The following is an 18,755-nucleotide window of genomic DNA, read 5'->3' on the forward strand; positions in this document are numbered from 1 at the left end:
CCCAGGCCCCCACGTATCTCCACTTTTGACAATTGTGACTTTTTGTCATAGACAGAATGCGCCGAATGACCTCTTCCTACTGTTTTAATTGGGTTCAAAATGACCAATGAAATGATATTTAATCAGGCTATTTGTTTAAAAGTATCTCCATTGGCCTTGAGAAGTGTCCATCAAAACCGTGTATGTCCCGCCCTTATGTTAAGAAGAGCGTCAACTAATTTACCTCAGCTCTCCGGCTGAAGTGTAGTGAAGAGACTGCCTACATTGCGCTGGCTCTGTGAATTCCCTGACAACCAAAGCCATTCATGAACACACAATGTCAGGTGGCTTTAAAAATACCAGCCATATACGGTTGCCAGATTTCCATCTTCATGAAACCACGAGTGAAAGGTAATTCTGACAGGCAATTTGTGTGTTGGATCCGGAAATCGTGTCTGAAAACCGAACTGTCCACTCAACAACCAGACTAGAAACCCTAGTCATAAAATGGATTTTGATCTAAAATAGTAAGTGAAAGCTCAGAATATATCCAAAAATATATTCTCTAGCAATCAATTACCTACCAAATGAGTTCTGGGAACACAAACAGTTAGACTTAATCTGTAACTGAACATGCGCCATTGGAACCCATGATAAGGAAACCGTGTATGTCCACGTTCGCTATAAAAATCCATGTAAGTCCAATTAAAATCTCGAACAGTGTTATGATAGAATTCTATTTAATTGCTAATAATTGTTATTTTTTATTCATTTTGTAAGATTTTTTCCAGAAGATACGAGTTTTTCCAAGCTCTTGAAAATTATAATTTTTGGAGATACCTGGTTCTCATCAGACAGCGACGCTATGAGAACTACTTTGGATGTAGAAGAGGGTTCCCATGTTTTCACACACCAGAAGTAGTTTGACTCATGTAAATTGCTCAAGTACTCAACAGATGCATCAAGCCTTTTTCTCTATCTCTCTTTTTTGTAAAATTAAACAAAATAAGTTATATTGCTATGACTTTTAAAGAGATAGTTCACCCAAACATGAAAATTATGCCATCAATTACTCACCCTAACATTGTTTCACATATGACACTCTTTCTGGATCGTGGAACACAAAAGGAGATGAAAGGCAGAATTTTAAACACTGATAGCCTCGATTTTGGGCGAATATTCACTTTAAGTAAAGTTTAATTCAAATTGGAACGTGAGTGCTACATGCTTTAATCAAGATTATAACATCATAAATTGTTCATTTCAGCCCAGAGAATGATCTCTGAAACTTTAAACTGATGGTATATATTGCTGACCTCCAGGTGACCACCACTCTCAAAGTTAAGGCGCCTACACACTAGGGACAGCTCTGATGTACTACAGCTCTGATGTACTGTATAGAAATACATAAGATTAATTTGAGGGTGTGGAAAGAGCCCAGTCAGATTGAAATCAAGCAGGAAAAGAGCAAATTGGTTTTCTGAAAGCACAATTGAACCTGCCTCTGAGATTTTCATTGAATAATGGATGTCTATGTTAAGGTGCAATGCAGTAAAATTTGAAAAGATCACAACTTCTGACTGCAAGACAGGGCATTGCATTCGCAAACTCATTACATCCATCTGATGCACAATTCCCTGTTGAAATAAATATGTTTGCAGCGTTCTCTGATGTAGTGTTAACTCTAGCATGTAGGCACCCTTACAGCTCAGTTCTGGATTTGAACCAGCATCCCTGACTGACAGCCCTGACCTTGTCCTGGTAAAACTGCTTAGAGTGTTCCAGAATATACTCACATAGTGGGTTGTTGGGGGTCTTCCTGTCAATGTATTCAATGAAGTCGATGAGAAATTCAGTGTTGTTGTCACTCTGTGGTTTCAGGTCTTTGCAGTATTCTCTAAAACATGTCAGAACATTTGTCAGAATCAGTTAAGAAAGCAGGACAAAAATCCAGAGCATTCGTTCGGGTAATCTAGGATGATCTATGAAATAAACCTTTTAAAGGAATGGTTCACCAAAAATTTTAAATTCTCTCATCATTTACTCACCATGCACATTGAAACATGGTGTGTCGTGATTCATCATGAGACATGCAAGAACCGAAGGGATTCAGTGTCATTAAAGGTGCACTCAGTAACTTTTTGTTTGTGTCATCTTGGACTTACAGTGACAACTAGTGGTGTGGATGCAGCATCATTCAAAATCAATAGTTTTCAGTTACAGAAGCCATTGTAGAAATTCCCTATTTACAATCAGCCATGATTCATTTAATGCAAAAGTAAAAGTGTCCAATAAAAAGATGGTTACTGAGATTAAGCGAGTAGTATTCAGCTGGTCATGTAATTCTAAAATGGCTGCTCCCATAAGGGCACCCCTGCCCCATGTAGAATAAAACAGCTTTTATAAGGTTCCTGATATTACTGGAGACATCATCTCATGTGAGTGGTCATGATTTGATATTTATGTTCCAAAATTACAATTAATTTCTTTATGAGTAAAACTTTTGTAATGCAGAAAAAAATTACAGAGTGCACCTTTAACATCAAACCTGGTGTGACGTGTCATAAGGTGCCACGTTTGAATATGATTAAAGAGCTAGATTTTTAGCAAATAATGACTTACATTTTTATGTTTTTCTCATATAGAGATATCGTATGGCTTTACAAGCCATTAAATATGGCACTCAAGTCGTAAAGACCACTTTTATGATCCTTTTATGGTGCTTTTTATCCTTTTTGGAGCTGGATATTCTTATATATTCTACAAAACCTCTCCTTTTGTGTTCCACGTAACATGAGGGTGAGTAAATGACCACAGTTTTCTTTTTGGGTGAACTATTCCTTTAGAAAACTGACCTAGGTGCTATGAAAGTATATCCATATTCTTCAAATTTGTCCACCTGCAGGCTTACAGAAACTGAAAGAGATATAAAATGTGAAACGATCATAAATCAGTCAAAGATCAAAGCTTACTTCAGTAAGTTCTGTCATTCCTAAGCATTAAATGAATAAAATGAAGTTGAATGCAAAATATAAAAACAAAACAACCTAGAGGTAAATCAAAATGACCTGCCAGTTAAACACAACTCTACAGATAGCAGGCTGCTGCACAACAGCTTGTAAAAATCTGTCTCTGCGCTTCTGTCTAGTAACACAGTTATCTGCTGTGACACCCTGCTGTTCAGGCACACGACCCCACATGAGAGGGGTCCAGAGAGAGGAAGTTTTAAATTAGTTAGCACAGAGCTACTTTATCCATTATCTCATTGGTTACACAGTGTCTAAGCATGTGTTTCTCACTTGCCTCTTGTCCATGTTGTATTATGATGCCATCATCAATATAGGAGACATTAATATGTTATCAATACTACCATGGCCTTTTCCAAGATTATGCTAATTTCTTATATCATGTAATTTATCACCCATTCTCATAGTTGATTTTCCTCTAAAAGATGCATTTAAGTGCAGAAAACATTAATGAGGCACAGATGTGTCCTTCAAATGTAGCATATTCTACCAATTGTCTAAGTGTGCTTGTTTGTGTTTGAGACAAGATGACAGACTCATACATGGGCGAGGTCAGGGTTCATACAAGATGGATAAGACAAAAGGGAAAGAAAACAGTACTTGCCATCTTCTGAAGGGTCAAATTCCGCAAAGAGGGAAAGAGAGGAAGCGATTGATCGAGGAGAAGGGGAAAGAGAGGCAGAGAAACAGGGTAAAACCACAGGGGTCAAAGGTCACCAATATTTTATTCACAGAACAAGTCCTGAATAAAAATATTGCATTCTGATCCAAGACTTTTTGCTCAATGCTAATTGAAGGAAAAACAATGTGGGATCTTACATGTGGTACAGAAGTCTGTTCATGATGGTTATGGTATCGTTAATGAATTATGCATTCACATGAGCCAGACAGAGGAGGGCAGAACTTCAGGCGACCAAAGTGGAAAATAATTATAGTTTACACATTGCATATATTAGCAAATATTTTGTGTGTGAACCCAAATAGTGACTAGTAACCATTTCACTGGTTGTAAATTAGAGTCTATTAATTATTGCCTTCATCAAATGACTTGCCTTTGTTATTAAACCAATGGTATTTTAATTTATAAGGACATTCTTTAAAGATTTTGATGATTTTAAGAAGAATCTCAGCACTGTAGGTCCATACAATTCAAGTGAATGTTGGCCAGAACTTTGAAGCTCAAAAAAGCACATAAGACAGCATAAAAGTGATCCATATGTGACTCCAGTGTATTGATCCATGTCTTCTGAAACGATCCAATTGATTTTAGATAAGAACAGACCAAACTATAACTATTTTTTCACTATAAATCTTAACTCCACTGGAGTCGTATGGATTACTTTTATGCAGCCTTTATGTTCTTTTGGAAGCTTCAAAGTTTTGGAGCCTTTTGATTTGCATTGTATAGACCTACAGAGCTGAAATATTCTTTAAAAATCATTGTTTGTGTTCTGCACAAGAAATAAAGTCATATACATCTGGGATGGCATGAAGGTGAGTAAATGAGAGAATTTTCATTTCTGGGGGAACTATTCCTTTAAACCAATGAAATATAAATGCATTAAAATGTGGCCAGCTTTATCATTTTGTGTCCCTTTGAAACACCAGAGAAACACATTTTGAGTTTTATGCACAAAAGTAAAAACGGAGAGTCTCAGCTTTTTACTGATATAGTTACTATGAGATATAATCATTGAAATGTTGGCTGAGACTTTCCTTTTAACTTCAGTGCATAAAACTAAAAATGTGTTTCTGGGTCAAAGATACTTAGAATAACGGAGCAGATCACGAATGATGCAAGACCTTTTCTCAGATCTAACTACACTTTTATAAGCCATTTTTGCAAATTACTTTTAAGAAACTGGTCTCAAGGTGATCTTTAGAGGATTTACTGTATGAAGTCAGTTCTCCTCGAGTTCACACAGGTGATCTAGCAGAGTAACCACTGGAGTAGTTCATCACATACAGGTGGACATTTTCCACTAACGTTTGATCAGCAGCAAGTGTCTAAATAATCGTAATTTTTAGTCTTAATTTTTAACAGTATTTTTATGTATTTCAAGTGAAATATTTGGCTTGAAAAGTGTTCTACTGCTGCTTCCTTTAAAAAAAAAAAAAATGCAACTTGAGTTGATATTTTGATTTTTTTCATAAATGTTTAAGTGCTTAAGTGTCCAAATTCTTTTTGGGGCCACTGTATTTTCATGTGATTGACATTATACTGAGTGCAAACTGTGTTATTCAATCTCTGCAGAGGTATCAGGTATAAAAGGAAGGGTAAAATGTTAAAATATGGTTTGAGGGGCACAATATATAGTTTGGCAGGTATGCTCTCATAAAGAAGCAGAGATCTGGTGGCAGAGGGGTGATTAGTACAGACTGTTATTGCGGAACAGTAACATTAGAAGCCTCAGAGTTACACTGTCCTGTTAAATTTAAAAATGGACACACATACCACCACATCCGAACCTGGACAAGCACACACTGACTCCAACACACACATAGAGGTGATGCTTTCTGAAGAGCAAGGACTGTATGTTGTTAAACTGGACCTTTACAAGGCTTTTAAAACATCCAGATGATTCAAAGAGCAGGAGGGTTGGGATAAAAAAGAACGGGGAGTCACATTCATGTCCTTTGTGATTTCACCTTCCAAACCCCAGGAATCTATCCCCTAAACGTCTCCTGATGCTCTCACACATACACACACATTCAGATAAATACAGCTGGGTCCTAGCATGGAAATGCAATATCCACATGATATGATTAACATTAAATGCTAACCACTCTCATACCTTTGACAAACACAATGATGCTGCCAGTTGCAAGGAGAAAATAACAGACATAATCTAAAATGCTCAGCTGGGAAACAGACACACATGCAGAACAGACACCCACAGCAGAGTGAGTTTATGTTAATGTGTACATTATTTTCCATGGTGACTATGGAGAATTTAACAGGTGTAAAGCAAGTGTGAGTATTAGAGATGAACCGATAATCGGTTTGACCAATATTTTTAACCAACATTTTAACTTTTGCACTTAATCGGTAATTGTTTTTTTTTTTTTAAATTTAGGGTTACAAATAGTTTCACATGTCGCCCTAAACGAGTAGGTGTGAGTATTAGAGACAGACCGATAATTATGACTGATATTTGTAACCAATATTTTCACTTATTCACTTCATTTGTTACTAATTTTTAAAAACTGGGATTACTGATAGAGTTACACGTAGCCCTAATCGAGAAGGTGTGAGCATTAGAAATAGACCGATAATCCAGACCGATAATCGGTTTAACAGATATCTGTACCCAATATTTTAACTTACCCTCTTAATTATTTTTTGGTTTTTAAAAATCGTGATTACTGATAGTTACACATAGCCCTAATCGAGTAGGTGTGAGTATTAGAAATAGGCTGATAATCCAGACCGATAATCGGTTTAACACTTATCTGTAACCGATATTTTAACTTTTCTCTTAATTGTTTTTTTGTTTTTTTAAAATCAGGATTACTGATAGTTACACGTAGCCCTAATTGAGTAGGTGTGAGTATTATAAATAGACCGATAATCGGTTTAACACTTATCTTTAACATTTTGGTTACTGATGTAACCTCTGTTCCCTGATGGAGGGAACGAGACATTGTGTCGATGTAACAACACTAGGGGTTCGACCTTGAGAGCCCCAATCACCTTTGCTTTATTCAGAAAAGGCCAATGAAAATTGCCGAGTGGAATTTGCATGCCACTTTCCGCCCCGGACATACAGGTATAAAAGGAGATGGTGTGCACCACTCATTCAGAGTTGTGCTGAAGAGCCGAGAGAGAGTCCCGGCCATGTCAGTGGTCGGTTCAGTGCCGCGGCAGAAGGGACACAAAGTCTCGTTCCCTCCATCAGGGAACAGAGGTTACATCAGTAACCAAGACGTTCCCTGTCTGTCACTCACTCGACGTTATGTCGATATAGTTACAATAGGGGTTCCTATACGAAACGCTGCAGGTGCTGAACTGTGTCGCGAGATACAGAGGACCGGACACGGGCAAGCTGCTGCATGCTTCGCAGCGAGCGCTCGACCACGTTGTGACCTTCCAGCGAGTTAGGTAAGGCATCTCCTGGGTCCCAATTAGGGTGGGAGGAAGCACTTACCCGAGGAAGCTACAGGCGGTGGCCTTTCCTGATTTTTGTATTAAGTAATTTCCTGCCGAGCACCTGCTAGAATAGTGCTGGGGAAGTGCTCTTCCCTCTCCAGGAGGGAGAGTACTACAGAGACCACATCCTACCGGAGGGAGGTTAACATGTGGAGAATACCTCACATGGACTTACCGACGGGGTAGTTCACATATGGAATGATACCACTGGGAAGGACCCTATCTATGGAGAGGATACACAGCAACATTGGCCGAGGCAGAGCAGAGCTCTGACGAGGGGAAACACAGGGTTCACCTGAGGGGATACCGGACAGTGGAAACGCATCACATGGGATTACTGATGGGGAAATCACCATGTATGGAGCACTGAAAAGGGGCATACTACGAGTACTGGGCCTGGCAGCGGCACTACTTCGCCGAGTTCGCCCACGAATAGTTGTGGACAAGATAGCACACATTATCACCTCAAAAGGGTAAAGGCGCAATGCAAGCGATACACCCGACCAGCCGCCCAGCCTACCTGTTGTTACCCCATAACACTCGGGTCGAAACCGGTTCTATGTGCTGGTTGTAGAACCTCGCAAAGGTATTGGGTGTAGCCCAACCCACTGCTCTGCATATGTCTGCTAGAGAGGCGCCCCTCGCCAGTGCCCAGTAGGACGCAACACCTCTGGTGGAGTGCACCTGGACTCCCAAAGGGCATGGCAGGTCTTGTGATTGGTAAGCCAGAGAAATGGCATCCACAATCCAATGGGACAACCTCTGTTTGGAGACAGCTTTCCCCTTCTGCTGCTCTCCAAAGCAGACAAAGAGCTGCCCCGAGCATCTAAAGCTCTGCGTGCGTCTAGATAGATGCGCAGGGTAAAAACTGGACACAGCAACAACAAGGCCAGGACTTCCTCCTCTGAAGAAAGCGCTTGCAGGTTTACCACCTGATCCCAGAAGGGACTGGTGGGAACTTTGGGCACGTAACCAGGTCGGGGTCTCAAGATCACGTGAGAGTGTGCCAGCCCCGAACTCCAGGCATTCGCTGGTGACAGAGAGCGCCTGCAGGTCCCCCACCCTCTTGATAGAAGTGAGCACCACCAGGAGGGCCATCTTCAGCGACAAAATGCTGAGCTCAGCCTGCTCCAGGGGCTCAAAGGGGGCTCTCTGTAAGGCAGGTAGGACCACAGAGAGATCCCAAGAGGGAATCAGATGCGGTCTAGGGGATTCAATCTCCTCGTGCCTTTGAGGAACCTGGTGATCAGGATCAGGTTCAGGATCAGGTTGAGCCACAGGTGCCGCTCTTGGACCACCAAGATGGACATCGTCTGGCCTATGGGCACGTGCCGTGACTTTTGTCATCCGTAGAATGAGGTCAGTTGTGGTACCCAGTTCCTGCATAAGCCCTGGGTCGGTCCTACCCTCGCACAGATCTTTGAGCGCCTTGGCCTGGTGGACCTGCAGGATGGCCATGGCATGCAGAGCGGAGGTGGCCTGACCCACGGCGTTGTAACCCTTTGCCAAGAGTGACGAAGAAAACGTACACACCTTGGAAGGGAGCCTTGGTTGGTTCCTCCAGGTGGCTGCGCCCTGCGGGCATAAATGCACCGCAACGGCGCACTCTACCTGGGGAAGCTCGACATATCCCTTAGCCGCTCCGCCGTCGAGGGTAGTTAGAATGGATGAGCTGGTGAAGCGTGTACGGGCAGAGAAAGGTGCCTTCCACGACTTCGTGAGCTCCTCATGCACTTCCGGGAAGAAGGGCACTAGGGCGGGGCGTGGCTGTGAGTCATGCTCCAAGCCCAGAAACCAATCATCTAGCTGCGAATGCTCAGGGCAGGGCGGAGGGTTCCACTCTAGCCAGATGTTCGCGGCCACCCAGGAAAGCACGACTGCCAACTCAGCATCCGCCTCATCCTGAGCTCTACCACCCAAGAGCAGGAGCTCAGAAGATTCGTCTGCTTCCAAAAGCAGAAGCCCACTCTCCGATGCCGCAACCGGTAACTCATCCTCTTCGCGAGCTCCTAACGAGATATTAAATCCACCCTGAGGCAGACCGCCTACCACGCTCGTGAACTCTACCGGGCAGAACAAGCTTGCTGGGGGCTGGGAGGTCCGCGGGGACTGGGCCGGCGGGAACACTCCCATATCCACATCCAGATCGCACGCGGCGCTCGCCAACGCAGCCACCTGAGTCTCAACCCAGGACGGACCGGGATGGGAAGCAGCCACGGTGGCTCTCTGCTTCACAAAGAAGGAAGAGAGCCACGACCGCAACGTTCTCATGGGCATGTTCTTGCAATGAGAACATGACCCCTCCACGAAAGCTGCCTCGGCGTGCTGGCGACCCAAACACTCGAGACAGATCTCATGGCCATCTGGTGGGGAGAGATAACGGCCACACCCAGTAGTACAAAGGCGAAAGGACATCTTTAAAAAGACGCCAATCATTTGTGCAAGCTCTTTTAGAGAAAATATACTCTTTTGGAATATACTCTTTTAACACCTGTTGATTCACAACACAACACTCGATCGTGCGAGGGTGACCGCTGATATGCACCGTAAATTCCAGCAGCAGAAGGTAAGGTGACGGGATGAACACACATGTGCTCGGCTCTGAAGAACAAGTCTGAATGAGTGGTGCACGCCATCTCCTTTTATACCCGTATGTCCAGGGTGGAGAGTGGCATGCAAATTCCACTCGCCAATTTTCACTGGCCTTTTCTGAATAAAGCAAAGGTGATTGGGGCTACATCGACACAACTTCGAGTGAGTGACAGACAGGGAACTTATTTTAACTTTTTCTCTTAATTGGTTTTCTGGTTTTTAAAAAGCTGGATTACTGATAGTTACACGTAGCCCTAATCGAGCAGGTGTGAGTATTAGAGATGGATTGATAATCGGTTTAACAGATATCTATGCCCAATATTTTAACTTTTCTTCTTAATTGTTTTTTGGTTTTTAAAAATTGTGATTATTGATCGAGTTACACACAGCCTGGAACGAGCAGATGTGAGTATTAGAGAAGGACATATAATCGATTTAACAGATGTCTGCAACGGATATTTTCACTTTTCCACTTAATCAGTTATTGTGTTTTTTAAAATAAGGGTTAACAATAGAGTTAGACAATGCGCAAAACAAAGATGAACTCAAATAATAGAACAAATTATGCAAATATTGTCAATTTTCACACAATAGAAAGACTGTAAATTTTAAATAGGTAAATATCTACTACTACTAGATATAAGAAGTTGCCAAGTTTTAGGAGTATACTTACATAAAGATGGCTTTAAAGCTAACAGACATGGACTAAAAGCAAAATTAATAAAATAAAATAAATAAATAATAATAATAATTATGTAATGTGGGCTTTAAGTGAAGAGTCTTTGACACGTAGACATTACAAATGAAACATGTTACATTAATATTTTTGTTGAAAATGCACCTTCAGATGCTTAGTGATAATCAAAATTTAAAATCAAATTTAAGACTTTTTAAGACCTTTTTCAAGACCTGAACAAATAAAATTACTACCGTATCCCCATACCAAAACAAACCAACACAATCTCAAAATAAATCATGCATCAAAGACTCTTACTTAAACAGGCAGGGGCACACATTCAACATGGCCTTAACAATCCTTATCAGTAAAACAGGGTAGGCTATATGCAAGTTTAAAATACTCAAGACATGTTTTCCACATATATATCACATTAAAATTGGTTCATATACCATTATATAAATAAAAACTAATTAGAGGTTGACCGATATTGGATTGTGCTGATTCGATAATGTATTGAAAGAAAGCCAGTTAGTCTACCAATAGTTTTTTAAACTTGGTAGCCTATATTAAATGTTCTTAATCTTTCCTTCCTGTTATGGGGAGGACCAGACAGAGGCTACGTGATTCTAAATTGAATTAAATTCTAGATACACTTTATGCAACTTTGAAATACACTGGGGAATCTTATTTTGAAATGTTTGCGCTTCACTGCTTCCAGCTCAAACACATAAGGGATATAAAATGCGCACTCCTACAGTAATCTACAAAGTATTACAATATAAACAATTAAAAGTAAACACTGTCATATTTCATCAACACTACATCATTATCATCAACAGTTGATCATTAGTGATAGCTTGTCATAAATGTCAGATATGGCTTAATGATTGTGAACTGCTCTGCAACAGCTGAAAACACTCACAAGCCCCTGCATGCTTGGAGAAAAAACAGTGCCGCGGTTTCACTTTGAAGGACTCAGCACACGCATTTATTTAATTAAATCGTATTCTTTTCAAGTTTGATAATCACATTAGGTCATATCATGATTCCTGTCTTTCTGCCCCGAAATTTAAGACCTCTTTAAATAAAAATGAAGACTTTTGTTGTATCATTTAAGATATTTAAGACTATTTATGACCTTACATTTTGGAAAACTGAATTTAAGACATTTTAAGACTTTTAAGTATCTGCAGGATCCCTGGATAAATTATTAATTGATATTGTGTCTCGAAGAAGAAACAAAATATTTATTAAAAATAAGTTATGCCAGTCGATTGATCACTTAAACATAAAAACAATCAGTATCGGTCATAAAAACCAATATCGGTGGATCTCTAGTGAGTATCACAGGACACTGAGATGACACAGGAGTGAGAGAACAGCAGGAAAATACTTGCCAGAATCTACGGAGGGCCTCCAAGCTATAGACAGGCAGGCAAAAGAGGGAAAAGAGGGAGAGAGATGGAGAGAAAAAGAGAGAGAATGTAAGGGGTGTGGGGAAGGAAAAATAAAGGAAACAACATAAGGGGTTTCACAATATTTTATTCTGCATCCAGAAGCTTTGAATAAGAATATTGTATAGAGACTGTGAAGGCTCTCTTGAGGGGAGGGGGCCTTTGGATTCACTTTCCACTCCCAAAAGCCACATAAGAGAGGAGAGGGTAAACATGGGCACAGAGGTGCATTTGGAAGGAAAAAGGGGGTAATATGCACGGGGAGAGACGCCTTTGCCAGGCGTCTTGTCTGGTGAACGCTGTCAGAGGTAGACCACAATGAAGGAACCAAGCTGCTACAGCTCTGGTGAAGGTGAGGGTGTCAAAAAGAGATGTGATATGGATGGAGGTTGAGGGGTTGATCCGAGGGCGCTCTCCGGATAAAAACCAGGAGCTCTCCCTAAGGCATCTCTTCTTTGAGGCAGCAGTGAGGCTGGCATACCTCTGAGTTTGATAAAGGTCAATAATGGTCTGGTGGGTTACTTACATATGGCCTGAGTGATGGTGTCGCCTATTGTGGCCTTGATGTAGTGGAGACTGTACTCTGGTAGGACTAAAGCAAGGCTATAAAGAGAAGACACGAGAATGAAGAAAATTAGAAACTGATCATCCCATGAAATAACACTTTCAGGCCATCTGTATACAAGTATACTCCTAAAAGTTGACAAAATGTATGTTTAACAGATTACAGACCAAAAATGTTAATGACAAATTTTTGCTAATAAAGTGCTCTCTAGAATGAGAACGTCCTCTCCCCCTAAACTAAATACCACCTACCTACAACTAGCAATACATAGTAACAAATCATGGTTTGTCAGTTTGTTTTTGGTTGTGTTATTGCTTGTCCTTGCATATTTCCCAGCCATAAATTGGTTGAGAAGGAAATGGCTTGAATTCATTCGTTTTAAAAGTGTCTTCATTGCTTTTGTCGATTGTACAAAAGTTTAGTTTGTAGTTAAACCTAATTAAAAGTGACCTCAAGGACAAAAAAGTTACTCTGATTGCTTTCCTATGGCATCAGTTACTCCTTAATCTTTTCTGTATCCTTGTGCAAGTGATGTATGTAGCTTTGGATCTGTTGAACATCTGTTGAACACTATTAAACATGACTTTTTTTTGCACAGTGTCCACTAGTGGTCTTTTCCAGAAACACTTCTATTTAAAAAATTAAAACAAAACAAATTGTTTAAATTATATGTTGTGTGATGTCACCATTAGGATGATCTGTGTCCTCTTTGGTCAAGTTAGACCATGTAAACACTATCTCAGTTTCTCCTTGTGCATGTGCAACTGAAGTACAGGTGTTTATACATTTCTGTAGAGAAATATATTTATTTAATGATTAACCTAGAATAAGTTATAATCTTCATTATTGAAGATGTTTTATTGCTTAAAAATTCAAAAGTAGAAACATCAAGATTTAAATAGCAAATCTGAGTTAAGTCTACTTGCTTCTAGTTACCTTAAATTAATGCTGAAATATGTCATTTCTGCGCCACAAGCGCCACCAAATGGAATTGCAAAAATAGACATTGTTTTGAAAACAGCTTCCTGAATTAGCCCCCCCACCCACTGGTTAGACAAAGAAATAGTCCCATCCCAACTCACGCCATTGACTGAGTCAATGTTTTTGTGTTTGTATAGATGGTTCACTCAAAACAAACACAGGATTTTCATAGCGCCACGGAGACACAGTGCTTACAGATTTGAGAATGGCTTACTAACAGTTATCTCTGCATATTAAGATTAGATAAAGTATTTGAAATAGTTTAGTTCATTCAATATGAACATCAAGTTAAGTGAACTCAATTACACAAGTTTTGGAGACACAATCACTCAATTCAATTGAGGAAACAAGTTTACTCAATTAATTGAGTAGAGTCAACTTATTAGGGTTTCAGTATTTAATATACCAAATAAGACTGTTTTACCTGTAGTCTGTTTCATGAACTGGGCCCCAAGTGTAGGTCCTGACACCCCTGTCTATGTAGCGCTGCAATGAGAGCAAAATGAGAAGAAAAAAAATGCCACAGTTTAACAATCCATTACATTCAGCAGGTTGATTTATTCAAATAAATAATTCCCTGTATTTTAGGCACACGATTACCTCGTCTTGTGACTTTAAAAGGGTGCGGAATGTCCGATCGCCCGTCTCACTGTCTATCATGCTTTTCCTGATCTACAGACAGAGAGTCAGACAGACAGGTGTGTTACTGCCCTGTACTAAGGTTTATAGATGTAAACTACCAGTCAAAAGTTCGGACACAAGGAAATTAAGATTTTCATATACAAAATATTTTTTATGAAATCACACAGGACTGAGAATCAAGTTCTCTCTGTTTGTTGATGCTTCGATAATTGTATTGTTTTGAAGTGAACAGCTGAACAACATGGCAAAAGCGATATTAAAGAGATAGTTAATCGAAAAATTAAATTCATGTTGTTCCAAACCCGTATGAATTTCTTTCAAAGCAGAATATTAGGGACTGACAGTCTCAGGTCACCATTCACTTTCATTGGATGGAAGAAGACGCAATGAAAGTGAATGGAGGCTGTCAATCCTTAACATTCTGCCTTTTGTTTTCCACAGATGAAAGTCATATGGGTTGGAGCAACATGAGAGTAAATGATGATAGAATTCCTGTTTTTGGGTGAAATCCCTTTAATATCTCAAATTCCACCAGATGAAATATTTAACAGATTGACTATTTGCACCAAGGTGTAAATGGTCACACAGCACAGCTATTTACACCTTAATAGCAGGAGCCAGACAAAACTACAACAAAGATTCATGTTTCAGACATGGCTAGAGGGTAATGCATAAATATGTTATATACTATGCACATTACATTGCACTATATATGCAATACTACTATATCATACAATATTTTAATAGTACAGTAATAGTACATGTTACAAGACAAAATGCAATTAGAGTTGTTATTAATGACACCAGGGTGAAAATAGCATCCATCAAAATTAAATCTGATCACTGCCTTCATATGCACAAGCTTTAGACTCCATCTGTGTCTTTATGTCCTCAAGCTTCACCCTTCATCTTGTTTAACTTTGACTAAATTTGTTCTTACCTCCACTTTCATGTCATCCTCCAGTTCTGCATCCAGGAAGTCCAGCGTCACGGGTTCCTGAGACTTCAGATCCTGAAGTACAACAACAGATTACAAGGTACAATACATCAATACTGGACAGCACACCTTATTTTTGTTTAAAAATATTTATTCGTGACTCAATTTTCCTTGAAAAGGTGACCAAGATTTCCAGGGAGGAACCATCTCTCAGTATTCAAACTTTGTCCACACAAAGCACCCACTAATCACTAACTAAACATTTACAAATTTACTGTGATGATATGTATTGAATGAATGCCTTCTTTGTCATTTCATCTGTAAACTAAACAGAACGATTGTATTTGGATTGCCCAAATGATTATTATTGCACAGGACAGATGACCTATGGGGACGTGGGTGGCCTGAATTCTATCATTAGAACCTGTAGGGAAGGTTCTGTTATATACACACATGGTCATGGGCAGTCATTTCTAAGCAGAGAGAGAAAGACAGAGATAGAAAACACCAAAATAAACAATGAAAGTTACCTCTGGCTGAAGATTGGGATGAAGCAGTACGTAGCCGTTAGGATCAATGGCAAAATAATATCCATTTGGGCCAAGCTTTATGGAACAAAAGACATGAGAGATAAAGATGTTGCACTTTTGTAGCATTTTTCCCCTAAAGTCCATTTAAATTTGTAATTAAGCTTTCTTGCACTAAAAATGTCACATTTTATTGTTACATGACCATTTTATACCTTGTTTGCAACTGTTTTTATCTTTAAAGAAATCGTTCATTTAAAAATGAAAATTCTGTCATTGTTTCTCATGTTACTCTCACGATGTTCCGAACCCATTTAGCTTGTTTTCCTCCATGGAAGACAAAAGGAGATGTTAGGCAGAATGTAAGCCTCAGTCATCATTCATTTTCATTGCATGAAAAAAAACTACATTTACATGGAAACCGGAAAGTAAGAAAGTTGTGTTTACATGAGCTATGTTATTGGCATTCTCTTTACATTTTCTCATTGTAAATAACAAACACGGGATCCAAGGAAGATTTGCTGCTTTATTTCCTTCACTTTATTTCCAGATATTCCAGAGTTGTTGCTGTATTTGTTTCCTTAACTTTCTATCATGACTTGCAGCTGAATTACGCTGCAAAGGTGGGGTTTCTCTCTGATATAAATCTCCAGGATTTCCCCAATGTACCAGATCAACATGCTGCGAAACATCTTCTTTTGTGTTCAACGGAATAAAGAAAGTTTGGAACAACATGAGGGTGAGTAAATAATGTGACCTTGTCAGAACAGACCTGTGACCCATTTTTGGGTTGCAACCCACCTGTTTCGAAATTACCTGTTTTTTGCAGTTTAATTTCCATAATTGTTCTGAGTGGACTGGTGAGGGAGCTCTGTAATGTGTTTACATTGGACACTGTCTACACTCTTTCTTTTTTATTTTTTTTTTTTTTTTTTAAAAGAGCCAGGAAAACCATGCTTTCCATGACATGCTCCCTTTAAATTAGTTTGCCATTACAAACAGAAAATAAGATTTGCTAAACACCAGCAGTGGTATGAAGGAATAACATGACCCAGTTGTCAGTCTAGCTACAGCGCAGCAACAGGCCAATGTAATGCTTGTGCAAGCTCTCCAATGTTGCAAACCAACAGTTGTAAATAAAGAGGGTCAGCTCTCATGCCTTACAGTGAATCGTGGCGTCAGTCTCTTGATGTCTTCCAGAGACACGTCTATGGCCATCACCCCCAGAATCAACTGGTTCTGGTCCTTCAATTGATAACAAGGACAACAAAATTAATAACACAAGTCATTGTGTACAGATCAAGATTACTTCACTGTTGTCAAATTCAACAGACATCAAACAACATGCACAGGCGGTTTTGAAGCATGAATTTTAATTCTGTACATTTCCTGATTAATTGTCTGAAAGTCTGAAAATATATTTTGATGTGGACCCTTTTTCTATTTTCAGGTTTAGAATGTGGAAGTAAAATATAGTGGGGTAATTATTACATTCATATTTACATATTTAATTTTTTTTTGTGGAATTACATTTCCACAACTTTCCAAAACAGGGATTACAGCAGTCAAAAGAGACATGTTAATTTTTTAATGTCACTCCCTCAGCAGCTGTATTTGAAACCCCACTGCTGCAGTGGTATCTATTTTTTTTTTAACACACAATGTAATGTTAAAACAATACACTAAAGTCTTTTGAGAATATAAAAAAGTTTGCTCGATTTTCGCTGCAGAAAACGTCATCGAAATCTGTGAAGAGGGTTCATTACCTTATTCTTGTCTCGACTGTTCCTGGTGCTGGTTTTGTTGAACACTGGCAGCGTGCCTGTAATCACGAGGCCCAGCTCCTGCAACATACAGAAATAGAGCCATTCAGTTCTGTTGTTGCATCAGGTGTAAATCTTCTAGTGCACAAAGACAGAACTGACATACCAAGGCATCCAAATAAACATTGGTCCATTGCACATTTTTGGCTTTCTTGTCTGCTTTCACCATGGGTCTGCCCAACACATCTAGATACTCCTGCAGGAAAAGAAGGACATTATTTCCATACAATATACGCTGAGAATGCTCTTTCATGTGTTTGTGGGTGGACCAAACTGAAGTGATGCTGTAAAATACCTGAGTGTTGATCCTGATAGCACCAATGGAGGGGATCTCATAATAATAACCTACAATAAACATGACATAAAACATTCCTACATTACCTCATACATTGACATATTAACCAATCATTTATGAGAGTCCGTGCTATGAAGGGTGTGGTAAGGCACGAAACACAGCATAACAATATAGCACGTCCTCAAGTGCCTTTTTGCTTTTATAAAAAAGCTTGTCCATAATAAAAAATATTAGGACACAGATTTGCATTAAAATATTATCTTATTAAAGGAATGGTTCACTCAAAAATGAGAATTCTCATCATTTACTCCCCCTCATGCCATCTCAGATGTGTATGACTTTCTTTCTTCTGCAGAACACAAATGATGATTTTTTTGGATATTTTTAGAATAGAATATTTTAGCTCTGTATGTTCCACACCCTTCAAACACAAAAAAGTGCATAAATTCATACAGTGGTTAAATCTATGCCTTCAGAAGCAATATAATATGTGTGGGTGAGAAACAGATCAATATTTAAGTCCTCTTTTATTATAAATTCTCCTCCCTGCCCACTAGGTGGCGATACACAAGACAATTGTGAATCGCCAAAAACAAAAGAAAAAGAACTATTAGGAGAGAAAAGAGCACTTAGGAGGGCTGTTTGAAAGCGAAGATTTACAGTAAAAAAAGGACTTAAATATTGGTCTGTTTCCCACCCACAACTATCATATCATTTCTGAAGATATAAATTAAATCACTGGAGTCATATGGATTACTTTTATGTTGCCTTTACATGAACTTTTGAACTTCAAAGTTTTGGACCCTGTTGAATTGCATTGTATGAACCTACAGAGTTGAGATTTTCTTTCAAAAATCTTCATTTGTGTTCAGCAGAAGAAAGAAAGTCATACACATCTGGGATGGCATGAGGGTGAGTAAATGATGAGAGAATTTTCATTTTTGGGTGAACTATCTCTTTAAAAAAATTCAGAAGATCTAGTCACTGACATGTAAACTAAGGTAAACAGTTGGGCTTTACAGTTGCTTTGCACTGTCTGTCAATCTCCAGGACAGAAAAAAAATCAATCTTATGACTAGACATATCACTTTAAAGTTTGATTTCA

At 39.3% G+C, this 18,755-nt stretch overlaps 1 protein-coding gene across 1 annotated transcript in view; it reads right to left on the reverse strand.

Moving 5' to 3' along the window:
* Nucleotides 1-18,755, reverse strand: part of LOC127436773 (voltage-dependent calcium channel subunit alpha-2/delta-1-like) — a 117,818-nt gene that overhangs the window by 26,159 nt on the left and 72,904 nt on the right. Inside the window, exons 14-24 of the mRNA XM_051691144.1 lie at nucleotides 17,651-17,700; nucleotides 17,462-17,551; nucleotides 17,299-17,376; nucleotides 16,697-16,777; nucleotides 15,536-15,610; nucleotides 15,009-15,080; nucleotides 14,027-14,098; nucleotides 13,851-13,912; nucleotides 12,407-12,483; nucleotides 2,835-2,895; nucleotides 1,776-1,876 (exon numbers count right to left, since the gene is read on the reverse strand). Coding sequence (XP_051547104.1) covers nucleotides 1,776-1,876; nucleotides 2,835-2,895; nucleotides 12,407-12,483; nucleotides 13,851-13,912; nucleotides 14,027-14,098; nucleotides 15,009-15,080; nucleotides 15,536-15,610; nucleotides 16,697-16,777; nucleotides 17,299-17,376; nucleotides 17,462-17,551; nucleotides 17,651-17,700 — 819 coding nt within the window. The remainder of the gene's footprint in view (nucleotides 1-1,775; nucleotides 1,877-2,834; nucleotides 2,896-12,406; nucleotides 12,484-13,850; nucleotides 13,913-14,026; nucleotides 14,099-15,008; nucleotides 15,081-15,535; nucleotides 15,611-16,696; nucleotides 16,778-17,298; nucleotides 17,377-17,461; nucleotides 17,552-17,650; nucleotides 17,701-18,755) is intronic.

Source organism: Myxocyprinus asiaticus, chromosome 47 (genome assembly GCF_019703515.2).
Source record: "Myxocyprinus asiaticus isolate MX2 ecotype Aquarium Trade chromosome 47, UBuf_Myxa_2, whole genome shotgun sequence".
Taxonomy (NCBI): Eukaryota; Metazoa; Chordata; class Actinopteri; order Cypriniformes; family Catostomidae; genus Myxocyprinus; species Myxocyprinus asiaticus.